The sequence below is a fragment of the Drosophila miranda genome (genome assembly GCF_003369915.1).
Source record: "Drosophila miranda strain MSH22 chromosome Y unlocalized genomic scaffold, D.miranda_PacBio2.1 Contig_Y2_pilon, whole genome shotgun sequence".
Taxonomy (NCBI): Eukaryota; Metazoa; Arthropoda; class Insecta; order Diptera; family Drosophilidae; genus Drosophila; species Drosophila miranda.
This window is the reverse complement of record NW_022881614.1, coordinates 7,775,006-7,801,835: the sequence shown is the minus strand read 5'-3', so window position 1 is coordinate 7,801,835 and position 26,830 is coordinate 7,775,006. Positions and strand designations below refer to the sequence as shown.

At 47.6% G+C, this 26,830-nt stretch overlaps 2 protein-coding genes across 2 annotated transcripts; one reads left to right on the top strand and one right to left on the bottom strand.

Annotated features, from left to right (window-relative positions):
* Positions 1-132: 132 nt before the first annotated feature.
* On the top strand, positions 133-26,830 carry LOC117192928. Its single transcript, XM_033397658.1, has 2 exons — positions 133-657; positions 26,362-26,830. The coding sequence occupies exons 1-2, from the start codon at positions 506-508 to the stop codon at positions 26,813-26,815; spliced, it is 606 nt and encodes a 201-aa protein (XP_033253549.1). The 5' UTR covers positions 133-505; the 3' UTR covers positions 26,816-26,830.
* LOC117192927 lies at positions 20,290-23,517 on the bottom strand. Its single transcript, XM_033397657.1, has 2 exons — positions 21,463-23,517; positions 20,290-21,398 (listed from the first exon to the last, which is right to left on the bottom strand). Exons 1-2 carry the CDS (start codon positions 23,268-23,270, stop codon positions 21,338-21,340), a joined length of 1,869 nt encoding a protein of 622 aa, XP_033253548.1. The 5' UTR covers positions 23,271-23,517; the 3' UTR covers positions 20,290-21,337.

The window sequence follows — 26,830 nt, the reverse complement described above, 5'->3', positions numbered from 1 at the left end:
TACTATGTGCCCTTCACTCGCACTTATTGCTAGCATACGTTAAGGGACTAACTTTTGCCGACGAGACCACCTTGTATAATTGCATCATGGTTTCGGCGAGGTAGTCGCCAAGCCAAGCGCCAAGCTGCGCTGCGCTCACAACGGTTCCATCATTCGACGCAGCAAGTTCAAGTGCACCCAGCAGCGTATCAGTTTTCGGCCCCCAGTCGTGTTGTTGTCGAGGGTGGCGCAGAGAGCCTGGCTCAGATTCAAAAAGTGCGCGCGGGTGAACGAACCACACCCCCAGTCCACTAAAATAGCCAGTGAATACTCGGGAATGTTTTTCCAGTAGCTATTATGAAACAAAACCCCCAGTGATTAAATCGCAACTGTGTTTTTGTGGCCCCGAGTGAAATCCAATACTAGAGCCAAAACCAAACGACGATCAACGGCACTTTAAAGCCGATTTTATACGAAACCTAACCGTAATAGCCGCGTCCCATCCCACACTATTGCTGAGAAAAACATGGCGTCTGCTGCTGCTGCGTCGTCCGTCTGCGCCAGCTGTGGCGCCGGCGCTGGCAGCCATCGGATTCTGCACATTTACAGCGCGTGGGCGTTGATCACGCTGCTGGCCGCCAGCGCTGCCATCGTCCAGAGCGCCGCGGTCTCCTTTGGTTAGTTGGAAGCGTGTCTGGGAAACGGCTTTAATTTTAATCGGGTCTCTATCTACCTCTATGTACATACATATATCTATTCATCGCTTCATCTCTCTTTTTCCCCACCTTCTTCATTGTGTGAAAATGTGCGAAGAAATTACTGGCAAAAGGAAGCAAAGCAGCACGAGCACAACATTTCTACAGCTCAAATTGGCCATTGAGGCTCCTCTCTGAAGTGCCCTTATTTTTATACCCGATACTCAAAATGAGTAATGGGGTATATTAGATTTGTGGTAAAAGTGGATGTGTGTAACGTCCAGAAGGAATCGTTTCCGACCCCATAAAGTATATATATTCTTGATCAGCATCAATAGCCGAGTCGATTGAGCCCTGTCTGTCTGTCCGTCTGTCCGTCCGTCCGTCCGTCCGTCCGTCCGTCCGTCCGTCCGTCCGTCCGTCCCCTTCAGCGCCTAGTGCTCAAAGACTATAAGAGCTAGAGCAACGATGTTTTGGATCCAGACTTCTGTGATATGTCACTGCTACAAAAATATTTAAAACCTTCGCCCCGCCCACTTCCGCCCCCACAAAGGACGAAAATCTGTGGCATCCACAATTTTAAAGATATGAGAAAACCAAAAACGTAGAATTGTAGAGAATGACCATATCTTTAAGACTGCGGAATTATTATTATAGCAAGCATCAAGAAAACAATTTCATTTTTTCTCGCCCTGTCTCTCTCTCTCTAACACACACGTAGCATAGGCGGCTTTGCTTAGAGTAAAACATTAGCGCCTAGATCTCAGAGACTACAAAAGCTAGAGCAACCAAATTTGGTATCCACACTCCTAATATATCGGACCGAGACGAGTTTGTTTCAAAATTTCGCCACACCCCCTTCCGCCCCCGCAAAGGACGAAAATCTGGGGATATTCAAAAATCTCAGAGACTATTAAGGCTAGAGTAACCAAATTTAGTATTCGCACTCCTGTTAGATCTTACTATTAAACGTGTATCTCAAAATTTCGCCCTACCCCCTTCCGCCTACACAAAGGACGAAAATCTGTTGCATCCACAATATTGCACATTCGAGAAAACTAAAAACGCAGAATCATAGATAATGACCATATCTATCAGATTGCTGAATCTGGATCAGATCAGATCATTTTTATAGCCAATAGGAACAAATCAATTTGCAGTGGCTACGCAGCGCCCGACGTCACGCTCTTGACTGATTTTCTGTCTCTCTCGCACGCACTCTTTTTCGTGTCGTTTAATATTAGCGGCGTCTGCCGGAGGAGAGCCATACTGACTTAGTATCGGGTATAACCGTAGAGTTGCGGTGTCCGCAGCAACTCACAACGTTCCCCCTCGTTTGAGGTGTCGAATCGGGGAAGTCCCCGAACATAGACGCCATTGGGAGACTTTTATTTCAGCGATGAGTTCTCCCGTCCACCGTATCCCGTCTCCCTTCTAATACGCTGCGAACCACTGTCATTTGTTGTGTGTGTTTTAATTTTGTCGCCCATTATTTTTTGCCGTTTCTGTCTCGCAAACCGGTTGCCGCCTGGGCCTGGGCCTGGGCCCACTCGATCTCGATCTTAACCGCAATTGACCGAGCCGTGCACATGGTTTTGTGTATTGTTTTGGCTCAATCTGTTGTTGGTTTGGCTTGGCATTTGGCAGAGCGCCTCCAGCCCTAGCCGTCCGCCTGCAATCTTCCAGTGTTCGATTGTGCCGTGAAGCATGGCTGCCCCTAGGCCGCGATGAGACAGAGAGAGAAATAGGGGAAAAAACACGCGGAAGCATTGCGGCATGAAATTAAGAAAAAACGAGGGGGAACGTTGTGAGTTGCTGCGGAGACCGCAACTCTACAGTTATACCCGATACTAAGTCAGTATAACTCTCCTCCGGCAGACGCCGCTAATATTAAACGACACGACAAAGAGTGCGTGCGAGAGAGACAGAAAATCAGTCTGAGCGTGACGTCGGGCGCTGCGTAGCCACTGAAAATTGATTTCTTGCTTTTGGCTACAAAAATGATCCGATCTGATCCAGATTCAGCAATCTGATAGATATGGTCATTATCTATGATTCTGCGTTTTTAGTTTTCTCGAATGTGCAATATTGTGGATGCAACAGATTTTCGTTTTTTGTGGGGGCGGAAGGGGGTGGGGCGAAATTCTGAGATATAGGTTTTATAGTGAGATCTAACAGAAGTGCGGATACCAAATTTGGTTACTCTAGCCTTAATAGTCTCTGAGATTTGTGGATAACCCAGATTTTCGTCCTTTGCGGGGGCGGAAGGGGGTGTGGCGAAATTTGGACACGAAACGGTCAAGGTCCGAAATCACAGGAGTGTGGATACCAAATTTGGTTGCTCTGGCTCTTATAGGTTCTGAGATCCTTGAACTCATATTTTGCAATTGACAAAACCGACCATGAAACCTGTGTGTTAGAGAGAGACTGAGCAAGAAAGAATGAAATTGTTTTCTTGATTCTGGCTATAATAATTATACGATCTGGTTCAGATTTTGCACTCTAGAAGATATGGTCATCCTAACCGATTCTGCGTTTTTGGTTTTATCGTATCTTTAAAAATGTGGATGCCACAGATTTTGGTCCTTTTTTGGGGGTGAAGTGGGCGGGGCGAAGTTTTGAAATATTTTTGTAGCAGTGACATATCACAGAAGTCTGGATCCAAAACATCGTTGCTCTAGCTCTTATAGTCTTTGAGCACTAGGCGCTGAAGGGGACGGACGGACGGACGGACGGACGGACGGACGGACGGACAGACGGACAGACAGACAGGGCTAAATCGACTCGGCTATTGATGCTGATCAAGAATATATATACTTTATGGGGGCGGAAACGATTCCTTCTGGACGTTACACACATCCACTTTTACCACAAATCTAATATACCCCAATACTCATTTTGAGTATCGGGTATAACAACGAATACAAATACGAGTAATACGGATAAAAGAAAATAAATTTTTTTTGTGAAACTTTAAACAGAAAAACTGAAAAACAGAAAACGCAACTCGAACCGCGAGACAAGCTCGAGCGCGACCTCATTGTCACTGAAATACAGTTATGGGATGGAAGAACAAAGACACAGAATGGCGAGCTACACAGCACTACAAAGCTCGGATCTACAGATCCACAGATCTACAGATCTGCACTGTTGCAACGTTAACCCTGGGACAGTGCTTAAGCGCGTTACGTTGCACTATCCTCTCTGTCTCCCAGAGAGCAGAGATCCAAGAACGGAAACTAGCGAGAAAGTGGGCAGCATTCGAATCGGAATCTTGATCTGCTAGATGGTGTTTACGCTTGAGATACACTAGATTTTTTGGCAAGCACAATAAACCCCCACCCAGCGACAAGAAGCTTTATTTAAACCTCTATAAACATTCATATATACAGATGTATGTACATATGTTTTTACATATGATTCGTTTATATACTCACGTATGCAAACTGGTTTCCAGCTCCGTGTAGTTATATGTAGATGTTTTTGTTGTTGTTTCTGTTGTTGTTGTTGTTTTGAATATCAAATAGAATTAACATATGTTGCCAGCAGCCAGCCATGTGTAGATGTTCTGTTTCGCCCAAGTCAAGTTTTTCATATTATTTCAGTTGTTTCGTGCTGTGGTGGCCGAAAGCTCTTTGCTATGCAACTGAATGTCATCTGGGTTCAATTTTGTGGGTTTCCCAATCTACAATCTCCAATATCATGGCCCCCTCCGACCCCTGTCTTTTCCCATTCAAATTGGAATTCAAAGTTGTTCAGGCAAAAAGAGAGATATACGCAAAGATAAAGATAAAGATTGGTAGCCGCATTGGCAAACGGCAAATCGGTTAATTAAAAAGCAAATTGTACAGAAAAGGTGCCACTTTGAGCCATTTTACTTGGTTTTTCTCTACTCTATCCATTCCAATAATTCCCTTGCTTATTGTTATCCAAGTGGCAAAATGGCTGCTTTGATTTACCTCCACTGACTGCTTGGCCAGCTAAGCAGCACCGGGTGCCGTTAGCTCGACAGTTGTGCTGCATGCAACAGCTCAGCAACAGCAACAGCAACAGCAACAGTGGCAATAGCAACAACAAATGCCAAGTTCTGTGCCTCTAAAGTTTCCTCGAGACGAAATATATGGAATGATAGACAATCGTTAACTGGAACTATCCGGAACCTTTGCAATCGGAAACCAATTCCAGCTGTTTGAGTGCTTTCCCTCCTCGATTCTGATGAGTATTGTAGTTCTGATGGAACGTTTTTGGTAACCCGGCCTGCCCGCCGCCGAGGAAGAAGAGTATTACGAACTGCACTTGTGGAATGAATGTTTTTGTTTGTTTCTGTTTGTGCGTCGAGTGGCATTCCAATTCCCACTGTGAATGTTTTTTTTTTTTTAATTCCATTTAATTGCTCGTATTTACAACTTATTTTATACTTAAAGCAAACTATATTAGAAGTTAGGCTATGCAAGCTCAACATGTGTGGTACGGCCGTGAAGCAATGCTTCACACATGTGCAGGCTTCGTTTAGTCTAACTGGACTCTTGTCTGGTGCTCAACGGCGCGCAGTTCCCTCATAATGGTCGCCGCGAAGTAGCTCGTCGCCTCCCAGTTTTCTGGGGACAGGAGCATGCACGGCACTAAGTTCTGCTTGACTACGGCCCCACCCAGCGCTTCTTCTAGCCGCTGGCGCTGCGCTGCGAACCTGCCACACGAAAATATTCCATGTTCGGCATCCTCCTCAACGTAGTGTCCGCACCAAGAGCATTCTGCGGAGTCCGCAAGCCCGAAGCGATGAAGGTAGCTTCGGAAGCAGCCGTGACCACTGAGGAGCTGAGTCAGGTAAAAGTTGACCTGCCCGTGCTTCCTGTTTACCCACGCGTCGATGGACGGGATAAGCTGGTGAGTCAAACGCCCCTTAGTCGTCGTGTCCCAGCGCTGTTGCCACCTTCTGAGGCTCTCCTGTTTGCACGCCATGCGTACCTGCCTTTTCGCAGCCACGTCCATTCCTCTGCCATGTGTTTCCTGGTAGTAGGTGGACCGTTCCTCCGCCAGGAATTCCAGGGGTGCTATGCCTGCGATCACGTGTGCTGCCTCGTCCGAGACCGTTCGGAAGGCACTGGTGATCCGAATCGAAGAGAGGCGGTGCGAGGCTGCCAGACCCCGTGCGTAGCTTGCTGTTTGAAGGGCCTTTGCCCAGATTGGCGCCGCATATAGCATCACCGATCTCGTGACACTCGTTAGCAGTTGTCGCCGCCATTGCTTTGGTCCTCGGGAGCTCAGCATTAGCCTCGAGAGCGCACCGTTGGTGGTCGCCGCCTTCGTGCCCATGTAGGCCAAGTACTCCCGAAAGCAGAGACGTGTGTCCACCAGGACCCAAGGTATTTGATAGCGCGCTTAGACGAAACCAGGGTACCTGCCACTGAGATGTTGGCCGTCTCGACTTTCTTCCGGCTGTATACCAGCACTGCCTGTGTTTTGTGGGGTGCGAGTTCGAGCCCGACCAGGTCCAGCCACTGTTGGATGCGCGCTATCGTCTGGTTGCAGGTCGTTTCCACGACGGACAGGTCTTTTGCCACCACTAGGACAGCCACATCGTCTGCAAAACCCACCATGTGTACTCCGTGGGGGAGGCTGAGTCGCAAGATGCCATCGTACATTGCGTTCCACAGTGTGGGGCCCAGCACTGAACCCTGCGGGACGCCTGCCGATACCTCGTATTTCTCCGTGCCAGCCTGCGTGTCGTACAAGAGCAGCTTTCTCCCAAAGTAGCTTTGTACCATCCGCTGCAGGTACCTGGGTGTTTCGAAACTCTCCAGCGCCCTTAGGATGCAGCTCCACCTCGCCGTGTTGAACGCGTTCTTAATGTCTAGAGTGACTACTAGGCAATACTCTTTCCCGCCGCCTTTCCACCGAGTGCCGGCAATTGCACCGGAGGCAATGTCCACCACCTTACGAACGGCGTCTATCGTGGATCGGGCCTTGCGAAAGCCGTATTGGTGCGGTGAGAGGTCGCCAGCATCCGCGATGGAGCGTTCCAGCCGCGCGCAAACCACCTTCTCAAGCAGTTTACCCGCGGTGTCGATCAGGCAGATAGGCCTATACGACGACGCTGTCCCCGGCGGCTTGCCTGGCTTGGGAATAAGCACTAGCTTCTGGATTTTCCACCTCACAGGGAACACTCCTTCACGAAGGCACTGATTGAGCAGCTTCGCAAAGATGTCCGGACGCGTGGAGAGGGCTAGCAAGAGGGCTCTGTTGGGGATAGAGTCCGGCCACGGAGCCTTGTTCGGGCTGATGCTCCTGGCTGCTCGTTCGACTTCCTCGAGTGACACCTCCTCGTTCCACCAGAACACAGGTTGGTGGTGGCGACCGTAGTGCTTTCTCTGCGCCATGGTGGCAGTGCATGCTGCCTCCAGATGCTCCATAACATGGTTGGCCATGCATTCGGCATTTCCATTCGCCGTGAGGTTGGACATAAACTCCGTGAACAGGGCCGTATTGAGCGTTTCGGCGCGATAGCATCTCCATCTGGGCGCAGCTGTCTCTACGCTAGACGTCTGTTGGCCTATGTCCCAGATAATTGCCCTGTGGTCGCTCCCTGTGTAGATGATCTCCAGCAGAGCTCTTCCTCTCGCATTCGTCGCCACGCTTCCCCACTCCTCAGCCCACGCGTTGAAGTCCCCTCCAATGGCTACTGTGTGACGTCCTCTAGCATCAGCCGCTAGGTTGTCTAGAGTACCTGCGAACTCGGAGAGCGTCAGGCTTGGGGCGAGGTAGACGCTGTATATCCACACACCTCCGACCTTAGCGCGCACAAATCCAGCCGCAGCGCTTGAGAGGGAAAGCTGCAATGGCGTGGCCCCGCATAGCCATATCGCGGCCTTTTTGGTGGCATCCAAGATGAAATCAGGGGTCTCCCTAGTTTGATATGGCTCGCTGAGGATGGCGAGGTCAATTGCCAATTTTCTTATGGATTGGCTCAGCAGGTCTTGAGCCGCAGCGCAGTGGTTGAGGTTGAGCTGCATAACCTTCATTATTGGGCCGGCAAGCTGGGCACGCTCCTGGTTGCTGGACAACTCCTGCTACCCGCATAATGGTTCGTCTCATTGCTGTTGTTAGCGGTGCAGATGAAACTCCGCGGATCGCTCTGACAGGTTGCCGCCTTGTGCCCGTTCACGCCGCATCTGAGGCAGCATCCGGTGCGATCCACCGCGCTCTTGCACCTGATTGCTAGATGCCCAAACTCCAGACATCTGTAGCATCGTCTTTGAGCTGTCCGCTCCCGGATCCTACAGCTTGTCCATCCGACTTTAAGTTTCCCCACCATGAGCAGGGCTCTTGCCTGCACGGGCGGCAGGAACACAACTGCCAGTTGCGTACCAGCGAAAGATGGCCTCAGGCTTTTAATGGCGCTGGTGTCCACGCTGGGAGCGTCTATCGATGCAGCTATCGCTGCTGCGATGTCCTCCTTCTCGACCAGGCTGTCGAGATCCCTGACCTCCACGCAGAGTTCTTCTGACACCGCCCTGATGCCCGTCTGCAGTCCCAGTGCCGCGCTGATATTCTCCTTGAGCTTAGCTGTGTTGCTTTTGCTCGCGCCGTTGAGCTCGAGCAGCAGCTCGCCCTTTGCCGTCCTCCGGATTCTGTTAACATTATCCCCTACCTCCTGGAGCTTGCCATCCTGGCGCCTGGTGACCATACGGAGGCTGTCGCTATAGCTAAGCTCGCCCTGGGGTTGAATGATTATCGCGTCAGGCCTTGGCTCGCGCTCACGGGGCTCCCTTTTTATACCCGATACTCAAAATGAGTATTGGGGTATATTAGATTTGTGGTAAAAGTGGATGTGTGTAACGTCCAGAAGGAATCGTTTCCGACCCCATAAAGTATATATATTCTTGATCAGCATCAATAGCCGAGTCGATTGAGCCATGTCTGTCTGTCCGTCTGTCCGTCCGTCCGTCTGTCCGTCTGTCCGTCCCCTTCAGCGCCTAGTGCTCAAAGACTATAAGAGCTAGAGCAACGATTTTTTGGATCCAGACTTCTGTGATATGTCACTGTTACAAAAATATTTCAAAACTTCGCCCCGCCCACTTCCGCCCCCACAAAGGACGAAAATCTGTGGCATCCACAATTTTAAAGATATGAGAAAATTGTAGAGAGAGCATTGTAGAATTGTAGAGAATGATCATATCTTTAAGACTGCGGAATCTGAATTGGATCGTATTATTATTATAGCCAGCATCAAGAAAACAATTTCATTTTTCTCGCCCTGTCTCTCTCTAACACACGTAACACGTAGCATAGGCGGCTTTGCTTAGAGTAAAACATTAGCGCCTAGATCTCAGAGACTACAAAAGCTAGAGCAACCAAATTTGGTATCCACACTCCTAATATATCGGACCGAGACGAGTTTGTTTCAAAATTTCGCCACACCCCCTTCCGCCCCCGCAAAGGACGAAAATCTGGGGATATTCACAAATCTCAGAGACTATTAAGGCTAGAGTAACCAAATTTGGTATCCGCCCTCCTGTTAGATCTCACTATAAAACGTGTATCTCAAAATTTCGCCCTTCCCCCTCCGCCCCCACAAAGAACGAAAATCTGTTGCATCCACAATATTGCAGATTCGAGAAAACTAAAAACGCAGAATCATAGATAATGACCATATCTATCAGATTGCTGAATCTGAATCAGATCGGATCATTTTTGTAGCCAAAAGCAAGAAATCAATTTTCAGTGGCTACGCAGCGCCCGACGTCACGCTCAGACTGATTTTCTGTCTCTCTCGCACGCACTCTTTGTCGTGTCGTTTAATATTAGCGGCGTCTGCCGGAGGAGAGCCATACTGACTAAGTATCGGGTAAAACCGTAGAGTTGCGGTGTCCGCAGCAACTCACAACGTTCCCCCTCGTTTTCCTTACCCTAGGGCCCACCTGCTGCCACTTGAGCTGTTTCTTAGCGGCTGGGGTGGAACCATGGTCCACTGTACCAGAGGGGGTTAATTCATCCTGGGACTGCGCCGGCGGTTTGAGCTGGGTCGACGCTTGCTGAAACTTTGTGCCTCTCTGCCTCTTTGTGGGCTCAGCAGCCATTTGAGGCGACTCGCGCAGCCTCTTTGAGCCGGTGTGCGGCGGCTTCGCGGCTGTTTGGGTACCAGTAGTGGCGGTCTCAATTCTCCTGGTGTGCAGCTTCGCGAAATTGTTGACCACCAGGGCCTGGAGGGTTTCCAATCTCAGGGCTAAATCTTTCATCACGTTGTCCACGTGCCGCTGGTCGTTCATCCTCTTGACCAGCTCATTGGCCCGAGTACCCAGGTTTTTTTAGCAGCTCTAAAGGGTCAGAGTGCGGTCGCTCCTTCTCTTTGCCATCCGGACCGGGCTTGAACATGCTCGAGCCCTGAGCTTTCGCAGGTGTTGACGGTGGTGGGGATCTGGTAAGGGCGTTGCGCCTACCAAAGACTGCGTCCTCAGTCATCTTCTCTATCTGTGTGTTTGGTGTGTGAGGGGTGTTGTCCATGTATAAAGAATCTCCACTCGAGTTCGTTATTCCTGGCCGCAGTACGTAGTCACCGTGGTGATCCCATGGGTGTCTTTCCGTGGAGTGAGGTCCATACGATGGTTGACCCTTGGCCTTATGAGCACCAGGGTTCAGAGCCAGATCGGTGCTAGTTGGGATATGAAACAACCAAGCCTACGCAACCACCATAGTGGGACGGCCAGGAAGCGTTAAACGAGGCCTGCCAAGGTTTTAACGAGACGGGGGCGGTGGAGACATTAACCTATGAGCCATTTCAACAGGGGTTCAGCCTGCCTACTCAGGTCATAGAATGCCGACGCCGTCAGCCCAAAGTCTAATGTACGTAGGGTGGGTTCCAGTGGGTCGTACGTAACACCTTACTGGTCTCGATGTTACGGGCGGTATAGTACCTACCAAGGCGCCTATGGCACCGATGGGTCCACTATAAAGGCTTATCCTGGGCATCCCGCGATGGCCGGGAATTTCATCCAGACGATAGTCGCTGGGGTTATACCGCCCCTCTCGGTCGCCAGCGCCCCGTTTAAAGGGTACGCCGCCGTAGCGCTGGGGTTGGCAGGAGGACAGATCCGGGACCCGTTGGGTACCCGATGGCCTCAGAAAGCGCCGATGTGCAGTGTGAGCCCCAAAATATCCCCATCAGTTCCACTTTGCCACATCCTATAGACCCGTGGTGAGGGGACCGAGAAGTCGTGGTATACTTCTAGGATGTATGATGCAGCGCCATCTGCCGGTGCTCGTCTTCCTCTACGTGCTACGTAGCAGCGCCCTCTGACGGTGGGACACGCCTGCGATGAGTAGGCTATCGCCGTCTTGTAGCCGTTGTCAGCAGCTGTTGCTCTGATCAGGAAAATAGACATACAGAAAAACGTGGAGCTCATCTTAAAGCAGCTGAGGCACCTGGTGCATTATGTCGGGCCTTAAAGCGGCCAACCTACGCATACTCGCGCGGTGCAGGCAACTCAGTTGCCTGGCATGGTAACTCCGTCGCCATCCATCCTGAGCCGGTGAGAGGAGGAGAGAAACTCACCCCGTGAGCTTCGTGAGTGTTATGAGTGAGTTGGAGTTTGAGTGACAAACCCCAAATTAATTTAGCCATGGCAGATTGCTGCCGCTCCCGCGGGACTGCCGCTAGGCGTTACTTCGCGGTGCGGGTTGTGGGGTCATCTTTCTGGCTTAGTTTGTCCGGCTTCACTCCAGCCTGCGCAGCTCCTTGATCACGCTTGCTGTCATGTCGGCGACCGTGAATGTGTGCGCCGGTGTGTGTCCGTGTGGGCCAGAGTTGTGTAATTTTTAACAACAACTTTTTTCGAGTGCATCGTGCGCCCACTGCACTGCACTGCAGAGCCCTCTTCCCGTCCCGTTTTTTGCCTGTAGCTAGCCAGGCGTAATTATGATGAGTGAGCGGAGGATCCAGCATCCAGCATGCAACACGCGTCCGCATCGCGTGGCAGCCACAGAATTTATTATGCCCAGTTGCCACTCGACAAAAAAACACAGCCTCAAACGCTTGACAATCTCTGCACGAGCAAGTCGCAGTTTGCTCTCGGCCAAGTTCCCTTTTTTGTGTCTAAATCTGGATCTGAATCCGAATCAGAATCTGAACAACAACTGGAAACTGGCCCACTCCAGAGCCACATACATATATGTAAGATATTATTTAGAGTATTGTTTATTCGTATTATTATCGCGGTGGCCTGCGATGTGTGCTTACAAAAGTTCTTAATGTTACGGCTTATTTCTGCTGATTTTCTGCTGCTGCTTGAGTCGCGTCCGTATGCTGCTGTTCTCTCCCTTTCACTGCTTCGCTCGGTTCCTCTTCTTCTCTGTCCGCTGTTGATCTGCTGCTGTTACTACTGCTGTTGCTGCTGCTGTTACTACTGCTGTTGCTGCTAATCAGCTGTTCCTCTGCTGCTGTTATTACTGCTGTTGCTTATCTCCGCTGCCCCCTCAATAGGCCAGCTGGCCCACTCCTTCTTACACTCGGTCATCCTGATTAGTCATCAGTCCCTGATGACCATGCGTCCTCGTTTTCTACAGAGAAGCTCCATAGTTTCATGTTATCATTGCTTGTGGTCGTATTGCTTGGTCCTTCGACGTCTGCTGCCTTCCGAACATTATAGCGTCCGCCTCGTTTCACGTTGGTTATTTCGTATGGTCCTAAGAATTCGCTGGCCATCTTTCTTCCGGTTACAAATTGTGTTCTACGTATGGCTACGAGATCTCCGACCTTGTATCCGTATTCGCATTTCCGCTTTTTATCGAATTGTTCCTTGTATCTGTCCTGGGCCTGCTGAATATTTTCTTTTGCCTCTTGTCGCATCTTTTGCCTCTCGTCTTCAAAATTATCAACCATCTCTTTTTCTATTAGCTGAAGTATGTCGCTATCCGGTCCACAACGCATTTTTACTCCGATCTGTTCTTCGAATTAATGTGCGTTGGACAGATTCGACTGTCAGACCAATTGCCAACATTGCAGAAGACGAAACTTGGCTGGATAGTGTCAGGAAGTATTAAAAACTCTGAGAAAGCCCGTGCGGCGCTAGCAGCCGTTGAAGATCCCCCTGTCATCTCCGCTTGCGAGACTAATTTGTGCGATATTGTAAGGCGGTTTTGGGAAGTCGATGGAGATTATTCGCCCTCATCAATTTCGGAGGAAGATATTCATTGCGAACAGCATTTCGTCACAAACTGCATTCGCCTAGAGTCCGGAGCTTACTCCGTGCGTTTGCCAACCAAATTCAGTCTAGAGGAATTAGGAGAATCGTATCAGCAGGCGCTACGTAGATTTCTCAATTTGGAGAGGAAGCTAGCAAAAAATGCACAGCTTAAGGCAAAATATATGGAGTTTCTCCAGGAGTATCGTGATTTAGGACACATGTCGCCAGCTTCGCGGCAGTCAGACCTCCCGCAGTACTTCTTGCCTCACCATTGCGTCCACAAGCAGGATAGTACAACCACCAAATTACGCGTAGTGTTCGATGGATCTGCCAAAACAGCGTCTGGAGTATCACTGAATGATGCGCTAATGGCTGGACCCACCATCCAACCTAAAATTCTGATAACTCTGCTTCGTTTCCGCTTTTTTAAAGTCGCCTTGTGTGGCGATATCTCCAAAATGTACCGCTGTGTACGCGTTTTCCATCCCGATACGCACGTGCAGTGCATCCTATGGCGCAATGACCCGAAGGAGGAGATTCAGGTGTTCAAGTTGGAGACTGTTACTTACGGAACCAAACCTGCCGCTTTCTTAGCAATTCGTGCTATGCATCAATTGCCAAATGATGAAGAGTTGCGCTTTCCGCTTGGCGCTGATGTTGTTCGAAGAGATTTCTATGTCGATGATCTCATATCTGGAGGGGACAGCATTGATTCTGTCATCAAGATTCGTCAGCAGGTAAAGGAGCTACTTTCGAAAGGATGTTTTCCCATACGTAAATGGTGTTCCAATGAACCCGCTGCTTTGGAAGGCGTATCGGAGGCGGATCGCGAAAAGTTCCTTACCTTTCATGACGGGACTGAAGTAACCAAGGCGCTTGGTCTAGTTTGGGATCCCACCACGGACAATCTTCTGTTTAGCTTCGCTCACGTCGGAACCGCTGCAGGCCCAATATCGAAGCGTTCGGTCCTGTCTACACTAGCTAGGTTCTACGATCCTCTAGGGCTCATCTCTCCCATCATCACAAAAGCTAAAATATTTATGCAGTCGCTATGGAACGAAAGCCTAAAGTTGAATTGGGACGAAAGCCTGCCCCAGGATCTACATACGACTTGGATTGAGCTGACTTCGCAGGATCTACATACGACTTGGATTGAGCTGACTTCGCAGTTGTCGATGGTTAAAAACTTTAAGTTGCCACGTTACGTGCTTCGGCAGCAAGCCAGATTAGAAATGCACGCGTTTTGTGATGCGAGCCAAGCAGCATATGGCGCCTGTGTATACATGCGTTCGGAAGCTCTTGGCATTGTGCAAAGTCATCTCTTATGCTCTAAGTCCAGAGTCGCGCCCTTGAAAAGTATGACTATCCCCAAGCTTGAGCTGTCCGCTGCCCTCGTATTAGCCGAACTAGTGTCCACCATAGTTAAGGGATTATCAGCTCCATGCCAAATACATTGCTGGTCGGATTCGTCCATAGCCCTTGCCTGGATTCGAGAATCTCCATTGAATTTTAATATATTTGTTTCTAATCGAGTTCAGCGAATTCAGGAGCTCACCGCTGGAATGACTTGGCATCACGTGCCCACAAAGTTGAATCCTGCCGACATCATATCACGTAGATCCACGCCCGCTGAACTAATGGATAGCAGCCTTTGGATCTCTGGACCACCATTCTTGCGTCTTGAGAGCTCAGAGTGGCCTGCAGGCTTGCAATTGCCGACCGATGTACCAGAACGTCGTCATGCAGCATTGGTTGTTTCAAACGAAAGGGATGTATCGTACGATTGCAAATTTCAAAACTCATTCGGATCCATGCAGCGCGTCTTTGCTTACATATATCGATTCTACATTCTCAAGGACAAAGGCATAGCGCGGTCGAAGGGTCAACTTACCGTAATCGACATCAAAAATGGTACGCATTTGCTCATAAGGGCAATACAGCAGCAACAATTTTCGGAAGAGATAAGGGCCCTCGCCAGCAAACAGGCCCTACCCCCAAAAAGCACGATGGCCTCACTGAATCCATTTCTGGATAGCTTTGGATTGCTGCGTGTTGGAGGCCGCCTCCAAAATGCCGAATTGGACTACGACGCGAAGCACCCGATCCTGCTTCCTAAGGGACATCCTGTCACTGTCTCTATTATTATCTTCTTTCACGAAAGGTTTCTCCACGCAGGAGCTCAAGGATTGCTCGGACTGCTTCGGCAAAAATTCTGGCCTATTGGTGGACGCAAATATGTTGCGGGAATCATTCGCAAATGTGTTAGATGCTTTCGTTTGAAGCCAGTGCTGAGGGAACATATCATGGGAAACTTGCCTGCGGATCGCGTAAGGACTAATCCAGCATTCCACACAACGGGCGTTGATTTTTGCGGACCCTTTTATCACAAGTCGGAAGTCAGAAGCAGGCCTCCTATCAAATGTTACATCGCTGTCTTCGTATGCTTTAGCACCAAAGCAACTCATTTGGAAGTCGTTCGGGATCTATCTACAGAATCCTTTCTGGCAGCATTAAGGCGTTTTATAAGTCTACGTCCCAAACCTCGAATCATCTGGTCAGACAACGCTACAAATTTTGTAGGAGCAAAAAATTAGCTTTTGGAGCTTCGGCAAATGTTCCTCAGTGATCCTCATACGTCGGCTGTGTCACATCTCTGCGTTTCTAGTGGAATCGACTGGAAATTCATCCCCCCTCGCTCACCTCATTTTGGGGGTTTGTGGGAGTCGGCTGTTAAAGCAGCTAAATATCATTTTCATCGCATCGTCGGGACCTACATTTTTACTCTTGATGAAATTCAGACCTTGGCTTGTGAAATCTCTGCTTTGTTAAATTCCCGTCCGCTTTATGCAATTACAGAAAGTCCCGATGATCTAGATGTGCTCACGCCAAACCACTTTCTCAATGGAGCCCCGAAAGCTGCATTCGACGAGCCAGATGTGGCGCATCTCCGGGTCAACCTACTTAGTCGATGGCAGCGGCTGTGTCAAATGAAGCAGGCGTTTTGGAGAAAATGGAGCACGGCGTATCTTTCGATTCTTCAGGAGCGGAGCAAGTGGCGGTCATCGTCTCCAAACATCAAGCTCGGAACGCTCGTCATGATCAAGGAGGAAACGCTGCCACCATTAAGGTGGCCGCTTGGCCGCATTGAGAGCGTCATACCAGGAAAAGATGGAACCATCAGAGTAGCCGTCATCCGCACTCAAAAAGGCCTTTTCAAGAGGGCCGTTGGAAAAATAGCGCCCCTTCAGGATGGATCTGTTGAAAGCCTTTGCCTTCCAACGGGGGGTGAATGTTCGGAGCAGAACCCAGCCGATTAGCTGCTTGCCAAATAGCACCTAATTCTTGGCCCTCAGCCGCTTATTTTGTTTGTTACTTATGTCTATGTCACTCATTTGTCTGTTAAAGCTCTGCGCTTGCTTGCCCTGCTAAACGCTCTCTGCCAGCTCGCTCTTCGCTATCTCCGCTTTGCGTCTGCCTACCGACGTCGGCCGAGCGATGCTGCGCTTAGCGATCGGAGCGGCAATGTAAAGGGCAGGCAAGCCACACTTGCAATTTGGATGTCACGCATTAAAGAACATATCGTAATTTTATTTCTGCGCCGAGTTTTATTTAATTCGAAATAATTAGTCGGCCGATTGGGGATAAAAAACATTATCTCTGTTTTTACCCAACACTGCGCATGTGCCCTGCTGCATATCGATGTTCTCAAATCGATGTTCTCATATCGATATTCTTCTTTCGGCGTCGGTCTCTTGCGTATGTTACTCGGAAGCACACATAGACAGTGGCGCAACGGCGCATCTATGTTGTGACAAGGAACGCTTTGTGTCGTTCACGGAACATAATCAAAAAGTATTTCTAGCCGGCGGTAAATCACTTATTGCTGAAGGGCATGGAACTGTTCAAGTAAAGTTCGGTGATAGATCCGTTACGCTGGAAAAGGTTATCTTGGTACCAGATTTGCAGTACAATTTTATATCGGTCACAAAACTATTAAAACATGGAAAAAAAATTGTGTTTGAGAAAAATCAAGCGATAATTTTTGAAAACGGAAAAATAGTTATAAAGGCACATCTGGAAAATGGATTGTTTATGGCTCAGGACAATCAGGAAAAGTGTATGAACATTGTAAATGTTGAGGCAGATGCATTCAAATGGCGCAATAGGTTCGGCCATGTACATTTTGACGCATTAAAGGAAATGGTTAACAAGGAGATGGTAATAGGTCTCAAGGGCATATACAAGCCAAAGCAAGTGTGTGCAACATGCGCAAAAAAAAAAAAAATGCGTGCAACCATTTCAATCGAGCACAAACAGGTCAAAGGGCGTTCTAGACTTAATACATACTGATGTATGCGGTCCAATGCAAAAGCAGTCAATGGGAGGCAATCGATATTTCGCCACATTTATTGATGATTGTTCAAGATATGTATCAGTAAGTTTCCTAAAAACCAAAGATCAGGTTTTCGAGGCTTTTAAAGAATTTAAAAGTCAAGTTGAGTGCCAAACTGGGAGAAAAGCCAAGGTTTTACGAAGCGACAATGGCCGAGAATACATATCAAACGTTTTTGATAATTACCTAAACCAAAATGGAATAAAGCGAAACTTATCAGTGCCATATACACCTCAACAAAACGGAGTTGCAGAAAGGGCCAACAGAACATTGGTAGAAATGGCAAGAAGTATGCTGCTGCATGCTGGGTTAAGTGAATGCTATTGGGCAGAAGCGATTCGAACTGCCACGTATTTGCGAAATAGAGTGGCAAGCAGCTGCTTGAGCGGGGTGACACCTTTTGAAATATGGACAGGTAGAAAGCCAGTGGTATCGCATTTAAGAGTTTTTGGCTCAGTGGCGATAGCTCTAGATAAAACAAAGAAATCAAAGTTCGCACAGAAAGGCTTAGAGTATATAGTGGTGGGCTACTCGGATACGGCCAAAGCATACCGTTTGGTCAGTAAAGAAACCAGGAAACTCGTAGAGAGTAGGGATTACATTTTTGTAGAACCTGAAGGGGGCAAACTAGATGCATCATGTTCCAATGACATGGCATCAATTGAGGTTCAACAAAACCAGGACTCTGAACCCGAAATGGATAGCGAGCAATTTAAAGATCCAGAAAATGAGCCAGAAAATCAGGAGGAGATTAGGTCTAGTAATGACATTCTTGTAATTCCAGAACCAATAAGAGGACCAGGACGCCCAACCATAGTACGGACGGGCAAACCAGGACGACCAAGGAAGCAGTATCATATGCTCAATGCGATACTGGCAGCAGACGTACAAGTTCCACAAAACTACGCACAAGCTGAACGTTCTACTGAAGGCGAGATATGGAAAGCATCAATGAATTACGAGTACGAATCTCTGGTGAAGAACGGCACGTGGTCGCTTACTAAATTGCCTAGCGGGAAAAAGTCCATTGGATGCAGATGGGTTTACGCAGTTAAGTCCAATCCGGATGGAAGCGTGAACAGGCTCAAATCACGTCTGGTGGCGAAAGGTTGTAGCCAACGCTACGGGATCGACTACAAGGAAACATTTGCACCAGTTGTACGCCACGCAACTATCAGGTTGATAATTGCACTTGCAGTCGAACATGGTCTCCACCTACATCAAATGGATGTTGTCACGGCGTATCTCAACGGCGAATTGGAAGATGAGGTTTTTATGAAACAACCTGAGGGCTTCATCAGCGAAGTTCACCCAAATCAAGTTTTGAGGCTTCACAAAAGTATATATGGCCTAAAACAATCAGGAAGAGTGTGGAACTCTACGTTGGATGCAACGCTGAGACGCATTGGTTTTATATCGACTGTCAACGAACCCTGTCTGTATTGTAAGCCAGGTAAAAATATGTGTCTAATAGCTGTCTACGTAGATGACATTATTTTGGCGTGCAAGGACCTAGATGATATATCTGATATCAAGATAAAGATCGCAGCAGAATTTGATGTGGTTGACATCGGGCCTATGCAATACTTTTTAGGTATTGAGGTGAAACGTGAAGGCAGTACGGGTGCGATTTCAATAAGCCAACGGAAGTATATTAGAGAGTTGCTCGAACAGTACAATTTGAAAAATTGTCGACAGACGTCCACGCCTCTTGAAGCTGGTTACCAGGTGGCATGCAACAAAGAGGACTGCCGCAGGGTCGACATCACATCGTTCCAAAAGCTAATTGAAGAGTTATCTTATCTTGCTGTTATGACTCGTCCGGACATTGCGCATTCGGTGAACAAATTAGCACAACGTAACAAGGATCCTCATTCCGAGCATGAAGCGGCAGCCAAGCACATTCGATATTTGGCAAAAACTATCGACTGGGAGATATGCTACACAAAGCAAGGAAAGGCAATTGAGTGTATTGTTGATGCAGATTGGGCAAGTGATATGACGAACCGAAAGTCATTCACTGGCTATGTATGCATGTTGGCAGGAGGAGCGGTTTCTTGGGAGTCAAGAAAGCAATCGACGGTTGCCCTCAGGCAGAGTACATAGCCTTATCATCTGCAGCAAAAGAGGCGATATACTTTCGCAGCCTACTGATTGACTTGAAGCTGATGCCCAAGGAGTCAGCTATTCAGATGTACGGCGACAACATTGGAGCACAGCAGCTTGCTAGAAACCCCATGTTTCATGCACGTACAAAGCACATCGACGTCAAGATACATCATATTCGAGAGGTTCTCAAGAGAGGTGAAGTCAACATTGCGTATCTGCCAACCGATGAGATGATAGCAGATGTCCTCACAAAGAACTTAGCCAAGGTTAAGCACCATAAATTTGTATTCGCATTTGGTTTAAAAGATCGTTTATAAGTGCTTGACATGTTATTGAATATAAGTTAAGAATATTTAAAGTTTGTAAACATGCGTTGTGTTGAGGAGGAATGTTCAAAGTGACCGCCACGATAATTAGATATTGACTTCTAACAACACTGCGCATGTGCCCTGCTGCATATCGATGTTCTCATATCGATGTTCTCATATCGATATTCTTCTTTCGGCGTCGGTCTCTTGCGTATGTTACTCGGAAGCACATATAATTCTGTATACTAATCTTCCGCTGTCTTACAAATAAAATAACTTTAACATGTTCGATGTTCTTTTCCTTGACAAACTCCTCAAAGCTTGAAGATGTAAATGCTGCTCCACGATCGCTTACTATGCGTGCCGGATTACCAAATACATCCGACCACTCCCTTAACTTCTTGAGAACTTCGTCTGCTCCTGTTGTTTTTGTGGGATACATCCATACGAACTTACTGAAGCTATCAACCATTGCGAAGATGTACTTGTACTGCTTTGAAGTAGCATCCATAGGCCCAAGGTGATCCACGTGTATAGTATACAGCGGCTGTGATCCTTTGTCAATTTGATGCAGAAATCCCTCTTTTTTGCCAAGCTTTTTGTTGTAGATTATACATTTCATACAGTTTCCTATGATCTGCATTACTTTTCCTTCCAGATGTGGAATCCAATAGCTCTGCTGTACGGTATGCATTGTTTTTTGAGCGGCAAAGTGTCCTGCATTGTGAGCGTCGGTTATTATTTCTTTTTCTAATGACTTCGGTATTGCCAGCAAGTCCGTGCCTTGCACCATTTTGTATACGAGACCAGCTTTCAACTTAAAGTTCTCATATGGTTTACTTTTCAAAATTTCGGAAACTGCTTTGATCATCGTATCCTCCTGCTGGGCTTTCTTAATTCTTGCTGTGACTTCCGAAGATACCATCATGACATCAATTGGGTACCTACTCAGGCAATCCACATGCTTCAGCCGTTCTCCTGGTCTGTGTTCCACTTCAAAGTCGTAGTCCTGCAAGTACAGGACCCATTGGGCTACCTCCCGCGGAACGTCCTTCTTGCTTAACGTTTGCTTGAAAGCAGCGCAATCCGTTACGAGCTTAAAGTTGGTTCCAAGTATGTACTGACGAAATTTTTTGCACGCTAGGAAAATTGCTTTGGCTTCTTGTATATAGCTATGCTGTCGTGCTTCAGACTCCGAGGTTTTCTTACTCCAGAATAAGATCGGATGCAATTGTCCTTCGTGCCATTGTAACAACGCCGCTGCAAACCCGTCCTTTGACGCATCAGTGTGTATCTCGGTTTTTGCATTCCTGCGATAAAGTTTCAAGACCGGCTCTTTCACCAATGCTTCCTTTAACGTAGCGAACGCCTGCTGCTCCTCCAGACTCATTTTAAATGGGACATCTTTTCGCAGCAGATTGGTCAGTGGTTTGGCGATTAGCGAATAGTTTCTTATGAATTTACGGAAAAACCCAGTTAATCCTAAAAACGACTGCACAGCCTTTATGTTTTTCGGCATCGGGAACTTGCTGACGGCTTTGGTTTTCTCCAATCCAGGCTTGATTTCACCTCCTCCAACTTGATGACCCAAAAATGTAATGGTCGACTGCAGAAATCGGCACTTCTTCCACTTCATCTTCAGCCCGTATTCAGCTGCTGCATCAAAAACCTTCTTCAGCTTTCCCAGGCATTCGTCGGCGGTTTCATCGTGTATAACGACCTGTACATTCTTGACCTGTAAATGGACGATAATGTACAGGTCAAGAATGTTTTCATTTATAAGGTTTTGAAATACAAAACTTATAAAACGGATGAAAACTGCTGGCGAATTGCAAAAACCGAAAGGCGCACGGTTGAACTCAAAGAGGCCTTCCTTCGTTATGAACGCCGTATATTTTTTGCTGCTTTCTTCCACAGGAACGTAGAAAAACCCATTTTCCAAGTCCATGATGGTGAACACTTTAGCATTTTCCAGTTTTTCCAGCCCCTCTTCAACGATTGGAACGGGAAAGCAATCTTTCAAGACCATCTTGTTCAACTGACGATAGTCCACGCAGACCCGGCTGCTCCCATCCTTTTTCTTGACAATTACAGTCCGACTGGCGAAATTTGATGATGAGCGTCGTATTATCCCAGCGTTGGCCCATTCATCGATCTGCTGCTTGACAACGTCGGCTTCGCTGATGGCCACTCGACTTGGCGAATGTCGAAACGGCGCTATTTTCTCGTCCGGTACGATCTTCAGCATGATCGGGCACACTGCAGTCTGCTTCTTTTCAGTAAAGTCCTGAATCATTGATTGGACGGCATCTCTGAACTGCGATGGAATGTTTATGTCAGTATTTGCTTCGACCACGTTGTAAATACTTATCTGTTTGGTGTCCTCAGTTTCCTCCCCCGGCAGTGGAGAAAACTTATATCCTCCTGGGGTTGATGTCATTGTGAACTTGGATATAAAGTCGTGTCCCAGCAACAATTCGCATCCGACGGCATGATCGGCCACCACAAGGAATTTGTGTGCCAGTCGCATTCCGTCGATCTCCACTTTTGCCGTAAACTGCCCAGCGGAGCGTGTGATGTTGTTTCCAAGTCCCCTCAAAGTTGACGAACTGTCTTGCAGATGGATACCACTCATTTTGCCGAACACTGACATCTTTAATAGGGAAACATCTGCACCGGTGTCTATGAGCCCCTTGACTTGCACGTCGTTAATTTTAAGAGACTTCAGGCGTTTTTCTTCGTATGCAACGTTTATGGCAGCAGCACTCGGGCAATCCTTAGACATGTGTCCAGTCTGATTGCAGCGGGAACACTTTAATGCAGCTCGGCAATCCTTGCGTAGATGCTCCTGGGATCCACAATTGTAGCAGTGTTGCTTCCTTTCATATTTGGTGAAATTGGACTTCTTTCCGAACGGCTGTGAGTCTTTTTGTTTTGGGGCCAAACCCCCATCAACCGCGAGCGTTCTTTCGTAGATTTCGTACTTCTCTCGCAGCTGCTTGTATGAGCTGCATCCATACAAGGTGTACTTATAATCCATTTTTAAATTCAGTCCGTCGACGATGTATCGAATCACCGACTCCGTGTCTGTTGTCCCACGTGCAGCAATGCGTTTCATCTGTAGTATATATTCGTGAAAACTTTCGCCGGCCATCTTCACTCGCATAGGCAGTTGATTGTGAATTTGCGCACTGCATAAACGCTCACACTCAAACTCCTGTAAAAGTTGGTGACGCAATTGGCCGTACTCATACACTGCTGTGGACTCGAGAAAAAGAGCGGCTGTACCTGTCATTTTTGCTCGGGCTTGCACGTATTTTTGTTTGTCATTTAGTCCGTATGCTTCAGCGCTTAGCTCGAAGTTAATAAACCACTGCTGTACCGACATATTTTCTCCGTTGAATTCTGGAATAATTTTGGCAAAATTTTCCACTACCAGCTTTGCATCATTTTTCTTGTCTATTTCATCAGCATTTATTTTCATCGAGAGCAGTTGAACCAGCTGTTGGAGCGTCTGTGTGTTTTCTTCTAGGAGTGTTGACCTCATCGCTTCCTCGTTCGCGTTTTGCTGCATATTCCCGGCTGGTGGTCCACTTGTATTTTCCATTATAATTCTACTGCGCAATACTCTTGTGGGCAGCCGGCTTGAAACAACCCTTTTTTCTCGGTTCTTTTCACCCCCTCGCTGTCTCGCTTCCTCTGCTTGCGGCTTCTGAGAGTCTAATGCGCAGTTTTTTTTGCACCGAATTTTTGCTTTTCCGTCTCGCTTCGTCTGCTGCCGGCTTCTGAGACATGAGACACACAATTTTTGATTTTTTCCACTTTACACAGGCAGTACGCTACTGGTTGAGCCCCCAAATGTAAGATATTATTTAGAGTATTGTTTATTCGTATTATTATCGCGGTGGCCTGGTATGTGTGCTTACAAAAGTTCTTAATGTTACGGCTTATTTCTGCTGATTTTCTGCTGCTGCTTGAGTCGCGTCCGTATGCTGCTGTTCTCTCCCTTTCACTGCTTCGCTCGGTTCCTCTTCTTCTCTGTCCGCTGTTGATCTGCTGCTGTTACTACTGCTGTTGCTGCTGCTGTTACTACTGCTGTTGCTGCTAATCAGCTGTTCCTCTGCTGCTGTTATTACTGCTGTTGCTTATCTCCGCTGCCCCCTCAATAGGCCAGCTGGCCAACTTCTTCTTACATATATGTACGTACATCAACTTACTACGCATTTGAATGCGCCCTTTTCAAATGGAAGTGGCTGCTGCTTGACCTACACACAAATAATCGCCAGCACATTGCTACCCATACCCACTGGCATGTACTCGTACAGCTGCCAAAGATACACAACTGGCAGCAGATACAATGTATCTTTTTGGGCGTACAACCATTTTCTGTGAATTGTTTTCTATACGAGTACGAGTATCTGTATCTGTATCTCCATCGTCTCTTACCTGACCTTGCCCAAAACGTAGTGCCGAGCTTTTTGCCTTGTTGGCTCTAACTCCGGACATGGCTTGGCCAAGTTCAAAGATACTTCTCAGCCGGTGCTCTGACTCTGACTTTCCCTAGAAAAGCATTCATAGTATTCATTCATTCATTCATTCGGCTTTCTGCTTTCCCAAAAAACTATTCGGTTCTGCTCTGAAAACGTGGACAAATTATTAACGGCACATTTTGTGGAAAATCTGAGTGAAACCTATAGTTTATGTCCCTTTCCTATCTGGCTGCCTGGCTGCTTGGCTTGCTAGCCTGAATTGTAAACGGATTTCTGTATAAACAGTGCTCCCCGAATCCCCAATCCATTCACCAGTTCCATTCCAAATTAACCCTAATGCCTCGCTTCTGCCCATCTGTGGCCGGCACGGAACCAGCAACATTAATTTAACTTGTAAACTCATCCACATACTCGTACACTCCCGTATACTCCCGTACACTCCCGTACACTCCCGTATAGTGTGTAGATATATGTGTTGTGCGAGTGCGTGTGCTTTTAACCCAATTAGCAGGGGCGCTCAGTGGCATTAGATTGAATTTTACAGCCCTCTGTTAGTCGTCAAACAAACCTTTATCATTACTTAACTGTATGCTATGCCAGGCTTGTTGTTCGTTATGCGCTTCCAATGGCATCTGGGCTCTACAACAATTACGGCTAATTGTGCGGCCATAGCTGAGTGCCACAATGCGTTTGCCTTTGCCTCTGAATGATGGATGGAATGATGAGAATAGCTAACTAAAAGGTGATCGATGTAGGAAAGATCAAAGTACTATCAAAAACATACACCTATTCAATGGTTCTTTGCTTTTCATTCCAGTATCGAGTGCTGTTACAATTTCTCTCATACAAGAACGAAGCATTTTCCCTATTAAATACATGTACATACCTATGTGTGCCTACATTCCTGATCAGCATCTGTTGATATCTGCGGAATGACTCCCTTCCAAGCACTTGTCAATCTTTAGCGCAACAATTACCCTGTAAAACTGTGCAAATACTATAATTAACGACACGCTGATGACAGTTTGGAGTGCTTTTTCGGGTTTGCGCTCAAAGGCTGATTGTAAGTCCCGCACGTGCAGGGCAGGGCCGCCACTTGACTATTAATGTCAAGTTCGGAATGGGAATAAGCTGGGAAATTGCACACTCAGACCCCGGCGGGCGGTGGGCCGGTGGATGCAGCAATTTCCACGGGCGGACGCAGATACTTGCACTCGTACTCGAGCTGCCTGCCAATTTTAAATGGTTCGCAATACTCGAATGCCGGGCGGCAGTGTGTGGCGCAATTTCCCGGCAACGAGGCGAGTCAACAGTAAACAATAAGGCTGTTGCAGCAACAGCAAAAGCAGTAATTATATAATAATAACGAATGTGGTGCAGTCAGTGACCCAGAATATGTACACATATGTATGTACACATGTTAGTATGTATGCATACATACAGAGATGTCTGTATTCAGAGTAGTTTTCCTACACGAATCGAGAGATATTTCGCGTTTATCACAAGCCCCAACCATATCCACTATCCACTATCCACTGTATTTCTGTATTTGTGTATTATTAATTGTGGTATTTAGTATGCGTAGAGTGTGTGTGTATCTGTGCGAATCTTCGAATACGAGTGCAAAATAATTGAACAGGGGAGGCGAACACTATGCTCCGCGCCTGCCCTGGGCCTCCAGTAGGCAAGGCAGTTATTCAATTAGTGCACGAGTGGAATCCATTCAAATTAATTGAATTTTAGTTTCGTTAAACAGAAACATGTTCGTACGTGAATGAGAGCATTATAAACACATCTTTCACCACAATTCATTTTCATTTCCATATTCATTTCCATTTTCAATTCACACAAAATTTCTATTTTTGGAGTTGTCACATGGAGTGGAGTTTTTATTTGATTTATTTTGGTTTTATTTTTGCCAACCTGCGAGTTATTTATTGATTGGCAGCTCGCGGATGATGTCTGCATTCGAAGCGGTTTTTTCTCGCTTTCGTTATGCTGTTGCATGCAAATGAAAACAGTTTGTGGGCCCGACAGTCCCTCTCCATTCCATTCCGGCCCCGCATATGTATGCACCATCCATACATACATATATCGTGATATATGCTCTAGGAATTAACAGTCTGTTGCAAATTCGCGCTCAAGGCGTCTCTTCTATTTACCAAACAAAAGAGACTCATCCCATGCCTCTCTCCCTCTCCGTTTCAGGGATCTGCTATCGCATCCGACATTCAAGCCGCTGTGCAGCGCCCAGCAGGAGCACTTCATCGAGAGCGATGGCAAGGAGTCCAGCCTCAAAATCGAACTGAAGCCGGGCACCTATGGCGCCGAGCACCCCTCCTGCTCCCGCATACTGAGTGCCCCGCCCAACTACGGCTTCATAGTGCGCCTCATTCTGCCCAAGCTACGGCACACTCAGCCGGACGGCGGCGCTCCATCGTCGAGCATCATGCCCGCGGCCAGCAGCACAGCCAGGCCACGGCGGACACCCAATACAGGTGGCCTGACGGAAATCTCCGCGTCCACGCCGATGGACCGCCTCAACACAACGAAGGCCATGACGACACCCCGGGTGGGACGTACCTGTCCCCTGAACATCGTAAGTAAACGCACCCGAGTCCCAACCCCAGCCATCACCCATCCACCATTCAGAGGTGATTAGTGCGCGATTGCCATT

Excerpts from the sequence above, each read along its gene's own strand:
- LOC117192927 (XM_033397657.1), bottom strand. The coding sequence starts at position 23,270 with ATGGAAAATACAAGTGGACCACCAGCCGGGAATATGCAGCAAAACGCG. Across the intron at positions 21,399-21,462 it reads GTTTTCATCCGTTTTATAAG|GTCAAGAATGTACAGGTCGT; the intron begins TTTTGTATTTCA and ends GTCCATTTACAG.
- LOC117192928 (XM_033397658.1), top strand. The coding sequence starts at position 506 with ATGGCGTCTGCTGCTGCTGCGTCGTCCGTCTGCGCCAGCTGTGGCGCC. Across the intron at positions 658-26,361 it reads AGCGCCGCGGTCTCCTTTGG|GGATCTGCTATCGCATCCGA; the intron begins TTAGTTGGAAGC and ends TCTCCGTTTCAG.